This window comes from Bubalus bubalis, chromosome 7 (genome assembly GCF_019923935.1).
Source record: "Bubalus bubalis isolate 160015118507 breed Murrah chromosome 7, NDDB_SH_1, whole genome shotgun sequence".
Taxonomy (NCBI): Eukaryota; Metazoa; Chordata; class Mammalia; order Artiodactyla; family Bovidae; genus Bubalus; species Bubalus bubalis.
The window spans coordinates 91684355-91703438 of record NC_059163.1 but is presented as its reverse complement, the minus strand read 5'-3'; the positions used below and the strand labels follow the sequence as shown (position 1 = coordinate 91703438).

The following is a 19084-nucleotide window of genomic DNA, read 5'->3' as shown; positions in this document are numbered from 1 at the left end:
ATTAGTAGTAGTAGTAGTAATATTAGTAGTATTATTACAACATCTCAATAACTAGTTAGTAATATACATGGTGACTTCTTGACTCTTTTTTTTTTTTTTTTTTTTTGACTTCTTGACTCTTTACAACCTGTATGGGGTTATATTCAGTACTTCTTCAATTCCTTTCAAGAAGTAACCCTAAATTTTCTCATGTGACTATGTAATCATTTTGAGTCAATATCCATCTGCCAGAACATTTAGGATTGAAAAGCCAAATACATGTAAGGTAGACAAATGACACGTTTACTAAGAATGAATTTTCTTCCTGTAAGAAAAGAAAAGGAGAAAATGGTCACACCAGTTAAATTTCCCTAAATAATATAATCCTTAAAAAAAAATCTTGCCTCTTTGCAAGGATTGATATAGAGTTTAAAGGTCCTAGAATCTCCTAAAATGTCTAGCAGAAAGGTTATGACAACCTATGGTTCTATAAATACTTTGATGTGATTAAAAAATAAGCAACTGATTATTCTACTCTAGCCATAATTCTAGTTATCCAGGATAAAGGAAGGAGACTGAGTCAAAGCAAGATAGGGGAAAGCAGCTAAAATATGACTCAAACACAAAATGCTTTTGCAAAATCATCTTTGAAGTAAATCAGACTACACAAAAATGAGTTTTTGTAACTTTTCAGGACAATATGCAGGAGAAGTAACTATTTCTATTGAACTGTATGATGATTCACAGAGCTGTTTTTACATATCTAATCTCATATAATCAACAGGAAATAGAATATTGCTAAATTAGAAGTTATCCACACAGATTGCCTGAATAGACAAAGTGTGGGAGAGATGCAATAGAGGAAATTGGCACCATAATGGAATTAAGCTCCTATCATACTTTTAATTAAGAAACAATTAAATCCAGAGTTTTTTTCCCTTTACTTTTCTACAAGGCAATTACCTGAACTAGAAAACCCAATTATAATTTGAGTGGACCACTGTTGGAATAACATGAGAACATGAGGCAATGATCCTTTGCAAAGGGCAGATGTTGGCTGTCATTATCAGAGAAATGTAGATTTATACAGGGAAACAGCAAGTAAAATAGCTCTACCATTCAACTGAAAACAATAAAATATGACCTTTTCTGAAACAATATTAATCTTTTCAATTTACAATGTGTTAGTGCTTTTTTAAAAAAAAATGACAACCAAAAAATGTCTAAGAAAATGAGAGAAAGTCAGAGGCGTCAAACATTGGTTTGTTATAAACATCAGGACATCAATGAATAGTATAGGAATAAATTAAGAGCATAATTACTTCAGAGCCACTTTAATCTGCTTTACTCATACATATATGTACACACATATACAGTGCTTCCCTGGTGGCTCAGGCGGTAAAGCGTCTGTCTGCAATGCGGGAGACCTGGGTTCAATCCCTGGGTCAGAAAGATCCCCTGGAGAAGGAAATGGCAGTCCACTCCAGTACTATTGCCTGGAAAATCCCATGGACAGAGGAGCCTGGTAGGCTACAGTCCATGGGGTAGCAAAGAGTCAGACACAACTGAATGACTTCACTTTCACTTTCTTTCACACACACATATATATCTCATTTATATATATATATATAAAATTTTCCTTCATCTCTCTACCTATTCACTCACTATCTCAAATGTGATAACATTTTAGGTTTTTACTTTTGTTATTATTGAGAATAAGATTACAAAGTAAAACAGAGTTCCATTCATATTGGAGTTGTTGATCTCATTGGAAGTGAATCAAAAGAGTGAAGTCAACCAACTAGCGGGGAGAAAGATAGAGGAAGAGAAGAGGGGAAGAATGGAGAGGAACAAGCATCCTAAAATGTTCTATTCCTCTACCATGATCATAACAATTAAACCCAGGATAATCTGCTGTTTTTCTTATTGTTTTGTCTTCACTGGTCCTGGCAAAGCCAAATGAGATCTACCCTATTAGCAAACAGAAAAATATAAACAATGTAATGGCTAACTCTTAAAATAAATACAGAGATGTGATTTAACCAAAGCCTGGAAACTAAAAAAAAAAAAAAAAAAACCACAACACTATTTATCAGAACCCTTAATACAATCCAACCTTTTAATTGCTAAAACACAAGTAATGGCTGGCCACCAGGTTCTGCTGCCCAAACCACATGCCTGTCAGGGATCACATTGTCAGAGAAACAGAAATCGCAGCTCTGTACATGCTATTGGAAATGGCATTAATGCAGCATCAAATTTCAAATGAAAAAAAAAAATGGTTTAACTTTCCTGTCTTATCTTAAATATTTATCTTTAGTTGTTTCATGAGTTTTGTCTTTTGTTTCACCTTAACATCAATTAATTAGCTCACCACCAATTAGTTTGAAAACTAGGTCTCAATACCCAGATGGTAACACATCTTCCTGTGTTGAGCTGGTAGAAAAGGTGAATAATGGGGTGACTGTGGTTTTGGCAAGTAAACTGGGATTTGGACTGGGCAGAATAAATGCTATTAATTTAGGATAAAGCACAATTGGTAGATCTGGAAATAAACTGGGAGCAGCAGTAGCAGCAAACAGAGCTCTCTGAAAATCTGACACAGGTGCTAATTTGAATGGGAACTTTAAACAGTGGGGATACTTAAAGATGCAGAATCAAATCTACAAAGAATAGCTATAGCTGAAATCAAAGGTGTACTTTTACATGACCACATTTGGAGGGCCTAAGGATCTCACACTGAGTTTTCTAATTGTAGCTAAACCTTTCAGCAGCCACAGCACTGATCTTGTACTATAAAGCTCAATGAGCATAAGTCATAGTAACTCATATGGGGCTAAATTTCGAAAAATTATCTTCTCTTCATACCTAACAAAACTTTCCCCTGTTGATTAGTGTCAATATTAGAGTTCCTCTCTCTGTTTTCTTCTATAAATTGGCAGTATGTACACAGAGAAATAAAGTAAACCAAAAGATAGTTAAGTTATGGGAAGGTAGGATCTATTCACTCTGCAAGATAAAAGAAGATGTTGCAAAGATAAGATTTTTGACTGAAGCCACTTTTCATTCACCATCACTTTAAAAAAATTTAGACAGTCTATTGAGATAGCTTAAGCTCTATGTATTCTGGCCAAAAAGCCCTCAAAAACAAAACACAAAACCCCCAAACAAAGCAAACAAAAATCGTTACCAATTAATAAGGCAACAAAATCTGGCTTTATTACAAAAGGGTAAAAAAACATGTCCCTTAAAAACATGATCTTTCTGAAATCTAACAATTTACCATTAAGTCATTAAGTCCTGAAATGCCATAATAAAATCCTGATTGACTCACATTTAATACATGGCAAGAAAGTAGGGTCAGCGGGTAAAGAATCTGCCTTCAATGTAGGAGACATAGGAGACACGGGTTCGATTCCTGGGTGGGGAAAATCCCCTGGAGGAGGGCATGGCAACCTACTACAGTATTCTTGCCTGGAAAATCCCATGGACAGAGGAGCCTTGTGGGCTGCAGTCCAAAGAGTCGTAAAGAGTCAGACACGACTGATGACTAAGCACAGCATGTGTACATATATACGTGTACAAGAAAGTATTTTTACCCATCAAATGGCTATTGGGACAGTTCATTTAATACCTCTTTTGGTCAAATATAAAAAGGGTGTCCTTTATATAGGTGAGAAGAGTCAAAAAATATGTTGATGGAATTACTAGTCAAGGTAAGAATGTAGAGACAGCTTCATTCATAAAGAAATGGTTCAGCAGTTGTTTCCCTATAAACTTCTAGAACCTATCATCTGTTAAATGGAATGGTGGCCAGAAAGTCTTAACTGATTAGTTCTTGCCCATAGAAAATTCTCTGGTTTTTCATTTATTACCATTTGTTTTATTTTTATGTCATTATCAATTAAGGAATAAAAGATATTATTTTTTTAACCTAATATACCAGCTTAAACCAAGTCATGCTTTCCATGATATTTATTACCCAGAACACATCCAATTTTCATTGCCCAAAAAATGGTACAACAGGGTTTGGAAAATATGTGCTGATTTGCCTGGGTGCTAAAGGCATCACCAATAATTTTGATTAATTTGTCTTGACACTGAATGCATTAACCATACAATATTCTTCTAGCTTAAGGGCTAATTAGGATTCAAGTCAGCATGATACCTACTTTTGAGGATAACAGCAAGAACATTTGTTGTAATAAGAACCTCCAGGCAGTCAGTTTTGGTAATGATTGATTTGTAAAACTATTGAGGGGGGAAAAAAGAATGAGAAATGGAATCTGTCCCCAAAACACTTACTTCCCTGAAGGATCACATTTGAGTACAAATTAAACATTTTGGTGGCTATGATGAAAATGAAATACAATAGCAAGTTTATTTAAAACTCGCTAAGAGTCAGACACGACTGAGTGACTTCACTTTCACTTTCATGCATTGGAGAAGGAAATGGCAACCCACTCCTGTGTTCTTGCCTGGAGAATCCCAGGGAAGGGGGAGCCTCGTGGGCTGCTGTCTATGGGGTCGCACAGAGTCGGACACGACTGAAGTGACTTAGCAGCAGCAGCAGCAGCAGCAGAAAACATAACTTTTTTTTTTTTGAAAACATAACTTTCTGATTTTTTTTTTCTTCATGGGATTGCATCATGAAAGCATACTTGTATTTATTTATTCGAGGTTTCATTATGGCTGTGAAAAACTCTCTGATTTCTGGCTGTATGAGTTTCCTAATTGAATTCTTAAACTACTTAACTGCTCAGACACACTTTGTGCAAGCAGGAAATAATTATAAGTAACAATAACACAATGTTATCCTTCCAATCAGTATTTCTTCCTTTTCTTTTAGGAATTCATTACACATCCCATGTTACTTCCAAGAACTTTGTTTATTTATTTTTAAAATGTGATTTGGTATTTATGAGGAAGGAACCTCATCTTCAGTGGATTTAGAAGATAAGTTTTCATAGGTTAGTGAGCACTGCTTTTAATCCTAAGAATGACAAAGCAACATCTCTGCCACCTGTAAAAGTTAGTCCTTATATGAGTTAGTGTCAAGGATGATTTTATATAATGAGTTAGTTACTGTCTCCCAATCCTCAAGCTCTTGATCTGAATGTCAAATTTTCACTAATGTGGAAGCCAGAACAAAAATATCAAGCTTTTGAGGGAAAACACTGTAAACATTTCTTTGCCACCTAAATGGTTTGTTTTTCTGATTTGTTGTAATTTTTCCTGTATTATGTCTCTCTACTGCATTCATTTTATTGTATCAGCTACATTTTTTTCTGAATTTACTTCCTGAATATGATGAGATAAACTGGTAGTCAATGTTGAAAGGAGAAAAGCCAGCATTGAAAATCCATATCTGTAAAAAATGCCTGGGGTTAGGCAACACTATGAATGGGGCCTAGAGTATTTCATTATTACATGTCAGGTTTTGCTTTTGCTTTTCCTGTGAACAGTGTCAGGAAGGAGAACTTAGCACCACGTCTTACGCCCAGAAAGCTGTGCTCCTTTATCCTTTGTTCTTGGAATGTACTGGGTCAGAGGAAAAGATGAATGGTGTGATGTAAGAAAGTAGGTTATCTTACTGCTCTTAAAGGTAACATTCAACAATCACTTCAGAGGAGTTTTCAGTTACATCTATGAACCTGCAGGGTATAAATGGCCTTATCATCTCTAGGTTGAAATGACTCACAGGAGCTAAGACTCTATAGAATGGTGCATAATCAATGTTTCCAATATTCTGAGCTGCTCCAAGAGAAAGAATTAACAATGGCTAAAATTTATATCTCATTCACTATATGTTTGGCACTATTTTAGGAGCTGCACATATATTAATTCATTTAATCCTCACAACAACCCCTTGAGTTATGTACAATGATAATTTCCATTTTATAAGGAAACCGAGCACACAGAGATTAGGTAACTTGTGCAATATCATGCCACAGCTTCACAACTGGTGAGGGGTAGAACCAGGATCTGCATACTGGCAGTCTGGTTTTAAAGTCAAGGCTATTGATCACTGCCTGTCGCGACTTAATGACTAGGGTAACATAACCATGAAAAGGGTAAATAATGTTTCAAAATGTATGGAAAGGAAAAAAATGTTTAGAAGTAGGAACTTTGAAATCTTCCCCTTTTAAGTGATATTGGAAAAGCTAGTCCCAATAAGCTTTACCCATGAAAAATGTATTTAAAGGCTTATTTATAAAAATAATTTTCTAAGCTCAATTCTTATTCCAGAAGACCGATGTTTGCATGGTACATTGTACATAATTTAATTTTCCCAGTTGAACATCTTAACACTACATGAACCATGAATGCATGAAATAGGAATTCCAAATGTCTTCCACATGGTGAGCGCACTTTCCAATACTTGTGCCGGAAGTTTGAGAGTAGTTTGAAATTAAGCAATGCCTGTTCTTAGTGACTTTTATGTATGCCAAAGGTATTAGCACTTTTCTCTGAGTGGGACTCTGAGGTGATAGATGGATGAGCCTGCTGTCTGTACTCAGGCACTTTGCTCATTTCCTGAGAGCCGTGTGCAAGGGCATGTGGATACTCATTAAGTTTCCAACCATTCCCGGAGAGCAACAGGTGGCAATCAAAGCTTCCCTGGTATGTCATGGCTGGTTTCCTCAATGTCTTGGAAATAATGGATGGCATTTGCATGCTCTCTGGAGTACCAGCAGATAAGGAGATGAGTAGCAACAGGAAGCATTTCCAAAGGGTAAACAAAAACACAGGTCTAGGAAGGTTATGACTAATGCTCTTGCTACCACGCATTCTAAATCCATACATAATAGTTTCATCTTCTAAATATTATTACTCATTCAAACTGTGAAATCAAGGTTAACTGTCCTATGGTTAGCTACCTAGTAGAAGCAAGACATATGAAAGGAATAAAGAATATCCCAAATTAATGAAGCTATATCATAAATTTATAAACTTTTAACTCTACATTTAAAAATATCCAATGACTACTACTATGATGTGTTTTTAAATTGTCTCCTTTACAGAATTACTGATTTATATTGAGCATGTACTACATTATAAGGCAAGCATATTGCTTACATTCTGAACTAGAGAAGATAGAGCTATTAATCCAAAATAGAACTGGTGATTTAAATTGAATACTGACAAGTTACCCAACAGCACTTGATAATTACCTAGAAAAGTATCTCTAGTGAATGACAGAAAGGTTTTTGTCAATCAATAGCTTCCTTTCACCATAGTCACCAGTCAGCTTAGAAAAACAATGGAAAATGTCAGCTATAAGATTTCAACAAAATTTGTCTGGCAACTTCCCATGACCCTAGGAATAAAAACAAAAACACTAAAGATGGCAAATCACCATCTTTCCCAATTTGAAAATGCTCAAAACCTCTGGACTGGTCCACTGATGACTAGAGAAATGCACTGGTTTATCTTTCCTGGCGGGGGACAGAAATCAAAGGTAATGAGAAAAAATAGTAGCTTTGTTTGTTTGTTTTGGAGGGAAAAACCCCAATACCTTCACCTTTATGTACTCTCTCTCAACAAGAAAGCTCACACTCAGGAGAAAGGACAACCGGATTTCCACACAGCACTGAGATTCCCGGCATGTGACTGATGTTGGTGGCAGAGCCCAGCTGACCTACAGGCAAGTACTACAGGAAATCCTGCCCTAGTCTTTCCAAAACACTCCCCCTTTTAAATGCATCCCCTTCCCCTCTTATTTAAAATGCCATCAGGTTCTTTTAAAGTAGTGCTGAATATAATTTTCTTAAATTTGTTTAAAAAAATCAATGATTTTCCAAATATTAGTAAAAAGTTTTTTTTTTTTTTTTTTTTTTTTTTTTTAATGTGTGGGACTCCTAAAGATGGGTAATGTGGGATTACTAATCCCATATTTACAGTATGAGATCACATACAATTTATTAAGTTATTTTTGCTAAATATCAAAAGATAAGGAAATTATTTCAACTCTTTAGTAAACTGTTGTCATAGAGTGTACTTTTCAATGGAGAAGACAAAAGATTATATATTAAAAGGACCTATCCAAACATCTATAATACTAACCTGGAAACATCAAACAAAACACAGAACGAAAATTTCTGAGTGCCAACCTGGAATTCATAGCTTTCATATCTGTTAATTATAACAAATATCCTCATAAAATACTACATATTATACCATATGATGTCTGGGAACTCAGTAATTTAATATATTTATTCTAAAATCATATTATGCATTTAAGACATTTTAAATACAATCTTCATAAAGCAGTATGTACAACTCTCTTACTGAAACTAGGAATGTTAACTTTAGAATCATCTAAAGCACTCTTGAGATTAATTTAAAATCCTATAAGATAAGAACAATGTAAAGAAAAATCTACTTGCATTCTGTTTTCATATCAAACAGTTCTAGAATTAAAAAAGAACCTTAAAATAAGAAGCTGATTTTAAGGGAGTGACTACAGCCAAGGCAATAGAACTTTTAAGCCTTGTCAGTTGCCACATGAAAAATTTTAAACAAAAAACCCATTTCTTAACATCTTTAGATGATTTAAAAACGTGTAAAACAATGTTTTCAAACTAAGCTTTAAGCAGTTATTTAAAAAGACACATACAAATTTTATGGGAATAGTACGTGGGTCAATAAAGCTTAGTAATATGATTTGTAGTTTGCAGTGAGAACTATTGACAGGAAGTGGAGGCACAAAACACTTTGGAGGGATTATTATAATGGGTGAATCACAAAAACAGCTGCCTGGATGTTAGATTTATGGGGATGTTAAGACTCTAATTCTGGTCAAAATCTGATAGGATTTTAAGAGTAAATTTAAATGTGAAGGGAGACATTCCTAGACTTGAAAGAATTCCTATGACTTCAAGTGATATGATTTTTACATTTATTTAAGGGGCATAGTAGGTTATATAGTGGAATATATATCCAAATAGCCATGACAAACTCAGAAATGCCTGTGCTTCATTTTCTTTTTTAATTGATGTATAGTTGATTTTCACAATGTTGTGTTAGTTTCAGGTATACGGCAAAGTGATTCAAACTCCTAATCTATCCCCCTCCTCGCTTTCCCCTTTGGTAACTATAAGTTTGTTTTCCGTCTGTAATTCTATTTCTGCTACCTGTGCTTTGTTTTTAATTTAAAAATTTAATTGGTTGAAATGGCTGGTGAGTATTTAAAGAACAGCAGTATATTTTTAGCTTTCACTTTTTTTTTTTTTTTTTCATTTTTGTGACTCCCGCAATTACATTTCTACGAAGCCAAGACTGTCAGTGCGTATTTACCTTTATCCCCGGAAGTCCAGGAAGCCCAGGAAGCCCTGGTTCACCCTACATAGATAGGAAAATCACACAGCATTATAGAACAGTATTCACTCAGGCACAGTATCTGAGAAAAACATGGCAAATGCTCCCAGTTGAATTCTTGCTGTAGGTATATATATATAATATATACTGTCTAGCTTCAAGACATTTGGTGAGATTATACAGTTCAGTCAACTCTTGATTCAGGGATGGGTTGACCCTTAGGCAGGTTTTTCAGGAGTTTCCCTTTGGGGAATGAGCAGTTCCTTGCTCATTGTTATTACTACCAGAAGGTGAGAGAGGGAAAAGGAGAAGGAACCCGTCTGGTAAATGACTTGCTGCAGAAGCTGAAGCTATCAGCTGAAATGAGGATTACTTGCATTTGAACAATGCACCCTACTCCAGAGGTCTCTTACCTCAGATAATCAAGAGTTGGCTGTATGAACAGATGGTCACATCAAAACAATACACATGAAAAGTCTTCCTCACTTAAAAGTATAACAGTATTTCCTTTCCATTCCTGAATGATGAGAAGATAAACGCATGGTTAAGATTATACTGAACTCCAGCCCATGTAGCTGACAATTGTTGAGTCGGGGTAGCCCTGCTTAGCCACTGAGAGCTAATGGTACCATGCAGCTGTTTCTGAATACAGGTTTGAGATTAAGTGGTACATTTTGGGTGAGCACACTGGAGTCAAGCTAAATCTTCTCATTTTCACAGGATTGTCTACATTATTTTAAGCACAAAGTATACTGATAGGCAGTTCTAGTGCTTAGAAAATCTCCTGAATTCCACTAAAAAAGCATAAAAAAATTGCTAAAATAAAAAATTGCTAAATTTCACGGGATGAAAGCCCATCCCGTGTTGGGCTGAGGTGACCAAATATTGTGGAAATAACATTTGAAGGTAAAGGGGTCACACCGTTTCAGGATTGCAGGCCAGTGCTGTGCCAACCATACCGAAAGAGACAGAAGCCTCAAACTCCTTCTACTCTAAACGCTTGAACAATCCTTATTTCAAGGAAAGTCTACTAACAGCAACCAGACATTTGATCTTTAATATTATTACTTTCAAACAATGGAGAACTATAATTTGCTCTGGTATGATCACAAAATGACTTCAGATACTGTTTATATGAAACTGTATAATTAGACATATAAAGAACAATGACTTTCCTAATGGTTTAGGTCAAAGGTGCTTCAGGAATGCAAAAGAAAAGCTATTCTTTTTGAAACTACATGAATAAAAGTTTGCCTTGTGAACAAGACTAAGATGAGATTAAGCCAGAGAAGAAAGAATCATTATTAAGAATTTGATACTCCATTCAAAGAATACTTATCCAAGCAGATTAAACTTTACACAGATACAACATTATACCTTTGATTTTCTTTTTTCTTTCCCTTTTCCCCTTCAATAAATAACTTTAGAAAGATCTAGTAAAATGATCTTATTCATATTTCACTGAAGATTCTCTTTTACAAAGAAAAAAGTATAAGACCCTTCAAAATACAGTAAGCTGCAGTATAATAAGCAAATAATAAAAGTAAGCATATTGCTGACAAGTTCATAGTTTTGTTTTGTCTTAGAGAAGCCCTGCCCCCAAACTCAAGACATCCTATTTAAGACATGTGGAAACCCTATTTAAACATATGGGTTGTAACACTGTTTTTCCAAAAGCTTTCTCACAAACTCTTCCCTCCCACCAAAATAAAAAGATCAATGACTAAAGTAAGATATTTACATACACATGCATACATAGACATACACCCATGTTTCTCACAATGAGAAAGATGTATAAGACATTATGGAATATTTTATAATATAGATTGAATACTTACAGAGTTTCAGCATTTAGCTGTTCCCTATATTATATGCATATGTATGTAGGTATAAACATTATAAATTTACTATTTAATGAACAAATATTTCAGTAATTAATATTTCATAGTCTTGGATTTTTATAAATTTGACCTTTCCAAATTTCTGTTTACTTAAAAGTTCACATAATAAAAGATTATAAAACATTTAATTTGACCCTTCGAGAAACATCTCAACACTTTTAGGAAGATGTTTCTTCTTATATAAATTCTCTATCTTTATACCATCAAGGCTTATCTTTTAATTAAGAGACAGTTCTTCAGTTAATATCTCCATTCTTGCCTATTTCTTAACTCAGAGCTTTTTTGAGCTGAGTTCTTGGGCACGTACAGCCCAAGGTCAGGTCTAGGTCATAACTAAGAATTGGTTTGTTATTCCACTCAAAGACTACTTGTCCAAGTAGATTATACTTTATACTGATACATTATACTTCTGGTTTTCTTTTTTTCTCTCCCTTTCATTCTTTATTCCCCATTATTGGAGGCGCAGTCTACTGTTAAAGTCAGTTCTCTGCTTTCACCCCATGTCCCTGTGACAATGCCCGGTGTTTCTCGATATACTTCTACTGTGCTGGTCCCTTTCAATGGAGCAACAAGCATTTTCACTCCTTTAAAACTAAAAAATATATATGTATTTCAAAAAGATGTGGAGCAGGCTCACCACCTTACCACCAGTGCCACTGGATGTGGAGAAGTTAGGAAGGAAAAAAATCGTGATGAAACACAATGCCTATTTCATACATCTACACACTCACCTTATAATACATATACCCTAACTCACATATCAATCACAGACTCTCCTGTTGAGTTTATAAAAGAAAAAAAAACTGAAATGAAATCATTCCTACATTATGAACGTTACTAAAAATCAAATTTCATACTGCCAAATACCAGAAAGGGGAGAACTAATCAATGCACTTCAATTCTGTCAGGATATCCTCTACTTTCTGAGAACATCCCCAATGCATAAGCTTAAATATCAAAGAACCCACAACACAGTTCTACGGTGGTGAGACAAACGTTGTTGAAGAGTCCTTGAATGGCTTCTGTACTCATTCTGTTTGTCATTTCCAATCTAAGCAACCAGCAAGCATGGGAACACTCTACTTTTAAATCATTGTTGGAGTAAGTATTGCCAAATCCAGATATTAAACAAAGGAAGTCATAAATATTTGTGGGAAACTGATATTGCATCAAAGGTTAGAATCTGGCCTAAATATTGATGAAAAAGATATTGCTCATTTCAGGGCACATTTTATTTCAGATGAGTTGTAATATTCATACACATATTCATTCACACATATATTCATTCAGATATAATCTAATTCTCTCAATATAATTTAAAACAGGTTTTAAATAAAATGCAAAGAAAAGCCAATGTTTCCATAAGTAAACCTACAAACTTTCAGAAATGAATCTAAAATGTATTTTTAAGTAATTATGATAAAGGCACAGTTTTATTAACCAATTGAAAATCAATTTGGATCTTCTACCCTGAAAATAGTGAAACCTATATGAAATTATAGCAAATTTGTTTTGTGTTTCAAAAAGACATACCAGTTTTGCAGACATTTCTTTTACCTTATCACAGATTTGGAGAGCAGCTTAAATTTAGCCTTCAATTTTTAAAGACTAAGGAACTTAAAATTAGTTCATTAGAGAAAGTCAGATGCTCTTTCACACCAAAACAGATCATGGATCTCTGTGACATCACTAATTTCAAATTTCTTACATAAAGAATCAGTAGGAAATTTTAGGCATTGGACAGAAAAATTTGCAGCATTCTGCTGGGCTCTTCAGAAAAGTCTCATCTTTATCTAAAACTAAGCTTAATGAATCATTTCTCTCAGATTCTTATTTCAAGAGAAAAACCTATTTTTAAATTAGGGAAATATTAAAAGATATGAAAGACCTTCTCAAAAAATACTTTAATCCTACGTGCTTAAACAAAGCAATGATCCTCTCAATAACTTCAAGAATGTGGGAATAGTTTTGAATGTTATTTTTTAAGATTCCAAACTACTACAATGGGATTTATTCTCTCTTTCTCTTTATGCTAATGAGGTATATTCTATGTCTCTATTCATGTTTTTTCTCTATAACATCAGTTACTGCTAGACAAAGGCAGAGTCATGATCTTAGGAGGTTTAACCTAGTGTGGAATTCACATTTACTTGTTAGCTACATCTGTTATCTGAAATCTGCACTGGGCATTGATATCCAGATGCTTAGACGATAAACTACTAACAGTTGTTTCCAGCTTCAGACTCAAATGAGAATAAACATATTCACTACATGTCCTCTAATTTATCACTAAAGTGAGGCACAAATGATAAAAAAAATTAATGTATGTGACTACAGATTGGTTAAAGTGGTTTGGCTAGTGTCTACAACTAAAGTTTAGTTCATGAACAAATCTCTTTGTACAACATAACATTCATTGCTTAGGTAGATATTATTCACATAAATAAAACTATCAGCTGGGAAGTATTTGAAATGAGAGGAAAGGAATATAATCTTAAAAGAACTGTCCATCATCCCCTACTGACACAGTTTAGTAAATATTCATTTCTTCTCATGAAAGATAGAAACATGCAGAGTATCTTTAAACATGCAAGACAAGTTGTTGGCATTCCAACCCAGATGATCCTTGTTAGTATTAAACAGCTCAGTACATGCAGACTTTAGTTCATAAAACTTCCTTTCACATGTACAGAATGTGTTTATACTTTTGCTATGGTCAGCATCAACCCTTTTAAAATGAAAAACAATAACACTGCATACAAAACATGAAAATAGCAACATTTTCAATAATTGTTCTCATATTACACAGTGGATAGCAGATATGGTAAAATGGTGAATATAAAATAGTACGAAAACCACACTAGAATAGGGAAATTACCTTTTGCCCTGGACGACCAGATTCTCCGGGTTCTCCCTGGCCAAAGAAAACCAAAGATGGAAAAGGCAGTCTTAAAAGAACTCTCCAGAACCCTTAGACCCCTGGACACTTCCAGCCTCCCTGATGACACATGCATTTCATTCACTCTATTACTCTCTATATTACTAGACATAGGAACCTTTTTTTTTTTTTCTGCTTTCACTATGTCTAAAGCTTACGTACAAATCCACATTTCCATTAAAACCAATCAGAAAGGCATTGTTTAAGCCTTTATTAGACTTCCAGTGGATACTCCCTGTTGTGTTTGGAAGCCAATTATTGCAGGAGAATAGAAACAGAGTTAGAACCATCCAAACTGGTAAAAGAGAAGAGAAACAAGAGACATACAAAAGTCAAAACTGTAACTCTTGGGGTACAAACACTTGAAAGCATATAGTTACCTTAATTCCTGCAGCAGATGATCCTGGGTCACCCTAAAACGAAACCCAGGAGAGATTATTCTACAAGTTATGAGAAGAGGAAACACACAAACACACAGAGAGCCGTTATTGACAGGAGCGCCCAAGGGAAATGCCATGACTAATGGGTCAAACTATGCTCCCTAAGACTTTGTATCCATATGGCTGTGAGGATGTCAATAATTTCCAAGATCCACAATATACTTTCTAAAACTACTTTGAATGCAAAATACATGAGGACTACATTCCTAGAAATAAATAGAAATATATGAATAGGAATCTCTTCCCCTGATAGAGTGCTACCGCTGCTGCTGCTGCTAAGTCACTTCAGTCGTGTCCGACTCTGTGCGACCCAGTAGACGGCAGCCCACCAGGCTCCCCCGTCCCTGGGATTCTCCAGGCAAGAACACTGGAGTGGGTTGCCATTTCCTTCTCCAAGGCATGAAAGTGAAAAGTGAAAGTGAAGTCGCTCAGTTGTGTCCGACCCTCAGCGACCCCATGGACTGCAGCCCACCAGGCTCCTCCGTCCATGGGGTTTTCCAGGCAGGAGGACTGGCGTGGGGTGCCACTGCCTTCTCCGATAGAGTGCCACAGTTGTATTCTAAAGCAATACATTAGCAGATCTGGAGTTTCCGTTTTCTCCATTTCTGGAATTTATTAATGTCACTGGCTATCATTTGCTAGTTCCGTAACTCTTTTGGTCTTCAGAAAGTCAGGGTTCAACAGATGAAGTCAAAGGGTTAACGATGTTGAGCTGGAAAGAGCCACGGAGCCAGCCAGTTTGCTTTCCTCGTGAAGCACACCACAGTTGTGACGGGCACGTTTTTTCTGGCCCTACACTTACTTCACTGTGACACGGTCACCGGAAAGTTACAGGATGATGGATGACTTGTGGGTGACAGGGACACACAGAAGATCTGAGAGGAACTCGTGAGATAGAATCTGGTTTTCTAAAAGGCATTGTATTCCATCTGGATTTCATGGAGGGTGACTTCATTCCTAAGGCAAATCTGCTCTCCATGGGCAGATAGATGCTGCTGGGAGAGAATTCATGGGGTGCTTGGGATGTTGCTTATTTCTGAGGTGATGCCAGACAAAGGCTTTAGATTTCCAAGCTCCTTCTGGTCCTCTCTTTCATGAACAAGGAAAACAAAAGGGAGCAAATGTAGACGATGACTGTTAAGAAAACAGAAACAGCCACAAGGAGAGAGACACCTACTGGGGTCTCCTCGGCTGTTCTCTCTGCGAAAGTGCTCACAGAGTCCCAGGGTCTACCTCCTCGTCATGCGCATCAGTCTCTTCCAGAGAAGAGGCAAACCTCAGGCCTCTGTACAGGGGGTACTTGCTCCCTCCCTCAGTCGCTGTCTTCTTTTCCCACGGCTCGCAGCTTGTCTGTTCAAGTCTTGAGTGGCTTCGCCTCAACTCCTCACCGACCAACCTAGACACTCACCCCTCATATCCACATCTCACTCCGCACATCTCTATGTGTCCTGCATGCTCACTGCCTATGGATTATGTGTGTGTGTTTTCTGCCGAGTCTTTCTTTGTCCCTCCATTAGAAGATCAGCCACATGGGGGTAGGCTTAGTACCTATTTTTATTCAGTGTCTAAATAAAATATGCTGGATACATATATAGTGAATGAATGAACATATCTCAGAAAGAATGGTTTCCAGCAGGTCAATAATCAAGAATCAAAATGAAAAACACAAAAACCTTGAGGAAGGAAAAAAAGAGCTTAGGAAGGAGAAGGAAATAATAAATTAGCTTATTTGAGGAAACATATGATTTTCTTTGACATTTGTAGTTGCTATTACTCAAGGAAAAATTAAAACATGACGAAACATGTAGAAGAGGACCCCAAATACTGTCTTACTGTAAAATGATACTGGTTTCTTTTCCCCAACATTAACACTGAATTGAGCTCTGAATGGGAAGTGAAATACATGTGGTTAATAAAATAGTACTTATTTCTATTTCTACTAAATCAAATCTGAGAGCCATCAACACCAATGAGTCAGGGCCGCACTAGTTTGCACAATAAGACCTTTGTATTCATAAAAGCAAGTTTGACTTTGCTAAGTCCCTTTTTTTCATCTCGTTTTTACCTCACAACCCTCCCAAGAGATAGGACAGATATTACTACTCTCAATAGATGAGGATATTGAAGCAACTTGAGGCTAAGTAAAGTTTGGACTTCTTAAATGCTATTGCCATTTGCTTTTTTTTTATTAGAATAAGAGAAGAATTACTGGTTTATCTCATTTTGACAATAAGGCATAATGGTTGTAGTAAACTTGTAAATAAAAGGAAGTTGCTTGTATTAACTGTAGATAAAAACTTTTTCATTGCAGTGTTTTAATAGAAAGTGAAAGTGAAAGTCGCTCAGCCGTGTCCGACTCTTTGTGACTCCATGGACTATACAGTCCATAGAATTCTCCAGGCCAGAATACTGGAGTGCGTAGCCTTTCCCTTCTCCAGGGGATCTTCCCAATCCAGGGATCGAACCCAGGTCTCCAGCATTGAAGGCAGAAAGTGACAGGATAATCCACTAGTGAGAATAAGGGCTAGATTTAGTTCTCAGAGAAAGGGAATATGAAGAAAAGGTCAGTTTCCTGAAAGGCTGATTTATTTGTGGACACTGGAGTAGTTTCCTTTGATGGACAACTATAAGTGATATTTCAATTTTCTTTTCAAAAATTAGAACTGTGAAATCTCAAGGAATTTTTATAACTTTTAGAAAGTGGCAAGGCAACTGCTGGAAGACATTTCTAAGTTAAACATTTTAAAGGATGATGCTGCAAGTAGTGAAAATAAAACAGTGTTTATAATCCTCTTTCCTCTAAAAGTAAAAATGAATACGGGATTAAAGTAGGAAAAACACCCAACTGTGTCTCTCTAAGTATACTCTTAGCTTCATAAATCTGTTGGTTTTGAAATGAAAGGGTAAATCTGCAGGGTAAATCATAAAATGAAAAATACTTTTAGAAGACACTTGAGGTAGATGAATTTGATTTTGCTATTGATCATTACAAGGCCCCGATGGAAAAGAACTTGATGCTGGGAAAGATTGAAGGCAAAAGGAGAAGGGGGTGGCAGAGGATGAGATGGTTAGACAGCATCACTGACTCACTCAATGGACATGAATCTGAGCAAACTCGGGGAGACAGGGGAACTTGGCGTGTTGTAGTCCATGGAGTCACAGTTGGACATGACTTAGGGACTGAACAACAACAAATCAATCAGTCAAGTACAGAAACTTTCTGTCTTGGGCTGTGATTATTTTTAAACACAACATTGATATGTAGATAAATGAAGTGAATGTGGGGACATTTCTATCACTCATTAATTCATTCAGTAAGTACTTATTGAGCATCGGTTTTGTGCCAGCCATGTTCTGGATGCAGGGATACTAGGAGAGAGGGAGACAAAGTTTCAAACCCTGTCCTTGTTCTGTTCTTACAATACAGTTGCCCCTCCATATCCCTGGGTTCTGCATCTGTGGATTCACCCAACTTCAGATCAAAAATATTTGGAGAAAAGAAAAATTACAGGAAATTCCAAAAAGCAAAACTTGAATTCCTGGGTCCCTGGCAACTGTTTACAAAGTATAGGTATAATAAGTGGTCTAGAGATGCTTTTTAAAGTACAGTTGACCTTTGAACAGCATGAGTTTAAACTGCAAAAGTCCATTTGTATGTGGATTTTTTTTCCAAAAACATCTACAGTAAATACTGTAGTACCACATGATCTGCAGTTGGTTGAATTTGGCAGATGCAGAACCACAATATGGAGGAAATGGGGATATGAAAGAAGCATGTAGAAGGTGGGTCTTTTATAAAATTATATCCTAATTTTCAAACGTGGCAGAGTCTCAGTACCCATAAGGCCCACATTGTTAAAGGGTCAACTGAATATGGGAGAAAGTTCATGGGTTATAGGAAATTCTACCCCACTTTAAATAAGGGACATCCTAGGATTTTGATATCTTCGAGGATCCTGGAATCAATCCCCTTGGGATACCGATGGACTACGGTAATCAATGGTATATATGTATAGAACCTCTCTGCCAATGCAGGAGACCCAAGAGATGCAGGTTTGATCCCTGTTGGGAAGATCCCCTGGCAGAGGGCATGCCAACCCACTCCAGTATTCTTGCCTGGAGAATCCCATGGACAGAAGAGTCTGGTGGGCTATAGTCCACAGGGTTGCAAAGAGTCAGAGATGACCAAAGTGACTTAAATGCACCAACATTTACTTTCAAGTGTGGGAATAAAAGGTAAGAAATCCATTTCTACATTAGTTGGTGAGGTTAACACTCCAAGAGCAGAACCTAACCTTCCCTCAGTAACTCCACATATGATTAAAATCAGTCTTTGGCAGGTCATTCTTAAGTCCAGAGTGCATCGTAGCTGCTGGCCACAGAGAAAACCCAGTCCTGAGGTTTTTAACAGTCCCACAGCATTTCCAGATGACCAGTCTGAAAAGGTTTAGATTGCTTTACCATCCAAAGGCAGAGTTGGATCAAAGGGAAAAAAATTCTATTAA

General features: G+C 36.3%; 1 protein-coding gene across 1 annotated transcript in view; it reads right to left on the bottom strand.

Annotated features, from left to right (window-relative positions):
- Window positions 1-19084, bottom strand: part of COL25A1 (collagen type XXV alpha 1 chain) — a 485880-nt gene that overhangs the window by 48167 nt on the left and 418629 nt on the right. Inside the window, exons 16-18 of the mRNA XM_045166311.1 lie at window positions 14520-14552; window positions 14080-14115; window positions 9280-9324 (exon numbers count right to left, since the gene is read on the bottom strand). Coding sequence (XP_045022246.1) covers window positions 9280-9324; window positions 14080-14115; window positions 14520-14552 — 114 coding nt within the window. The remainder of the gene's footprint in view (window positions 1-9279; window positions 9325-14079; window positions 14116-14519; window positions 14553-19084) is intronic.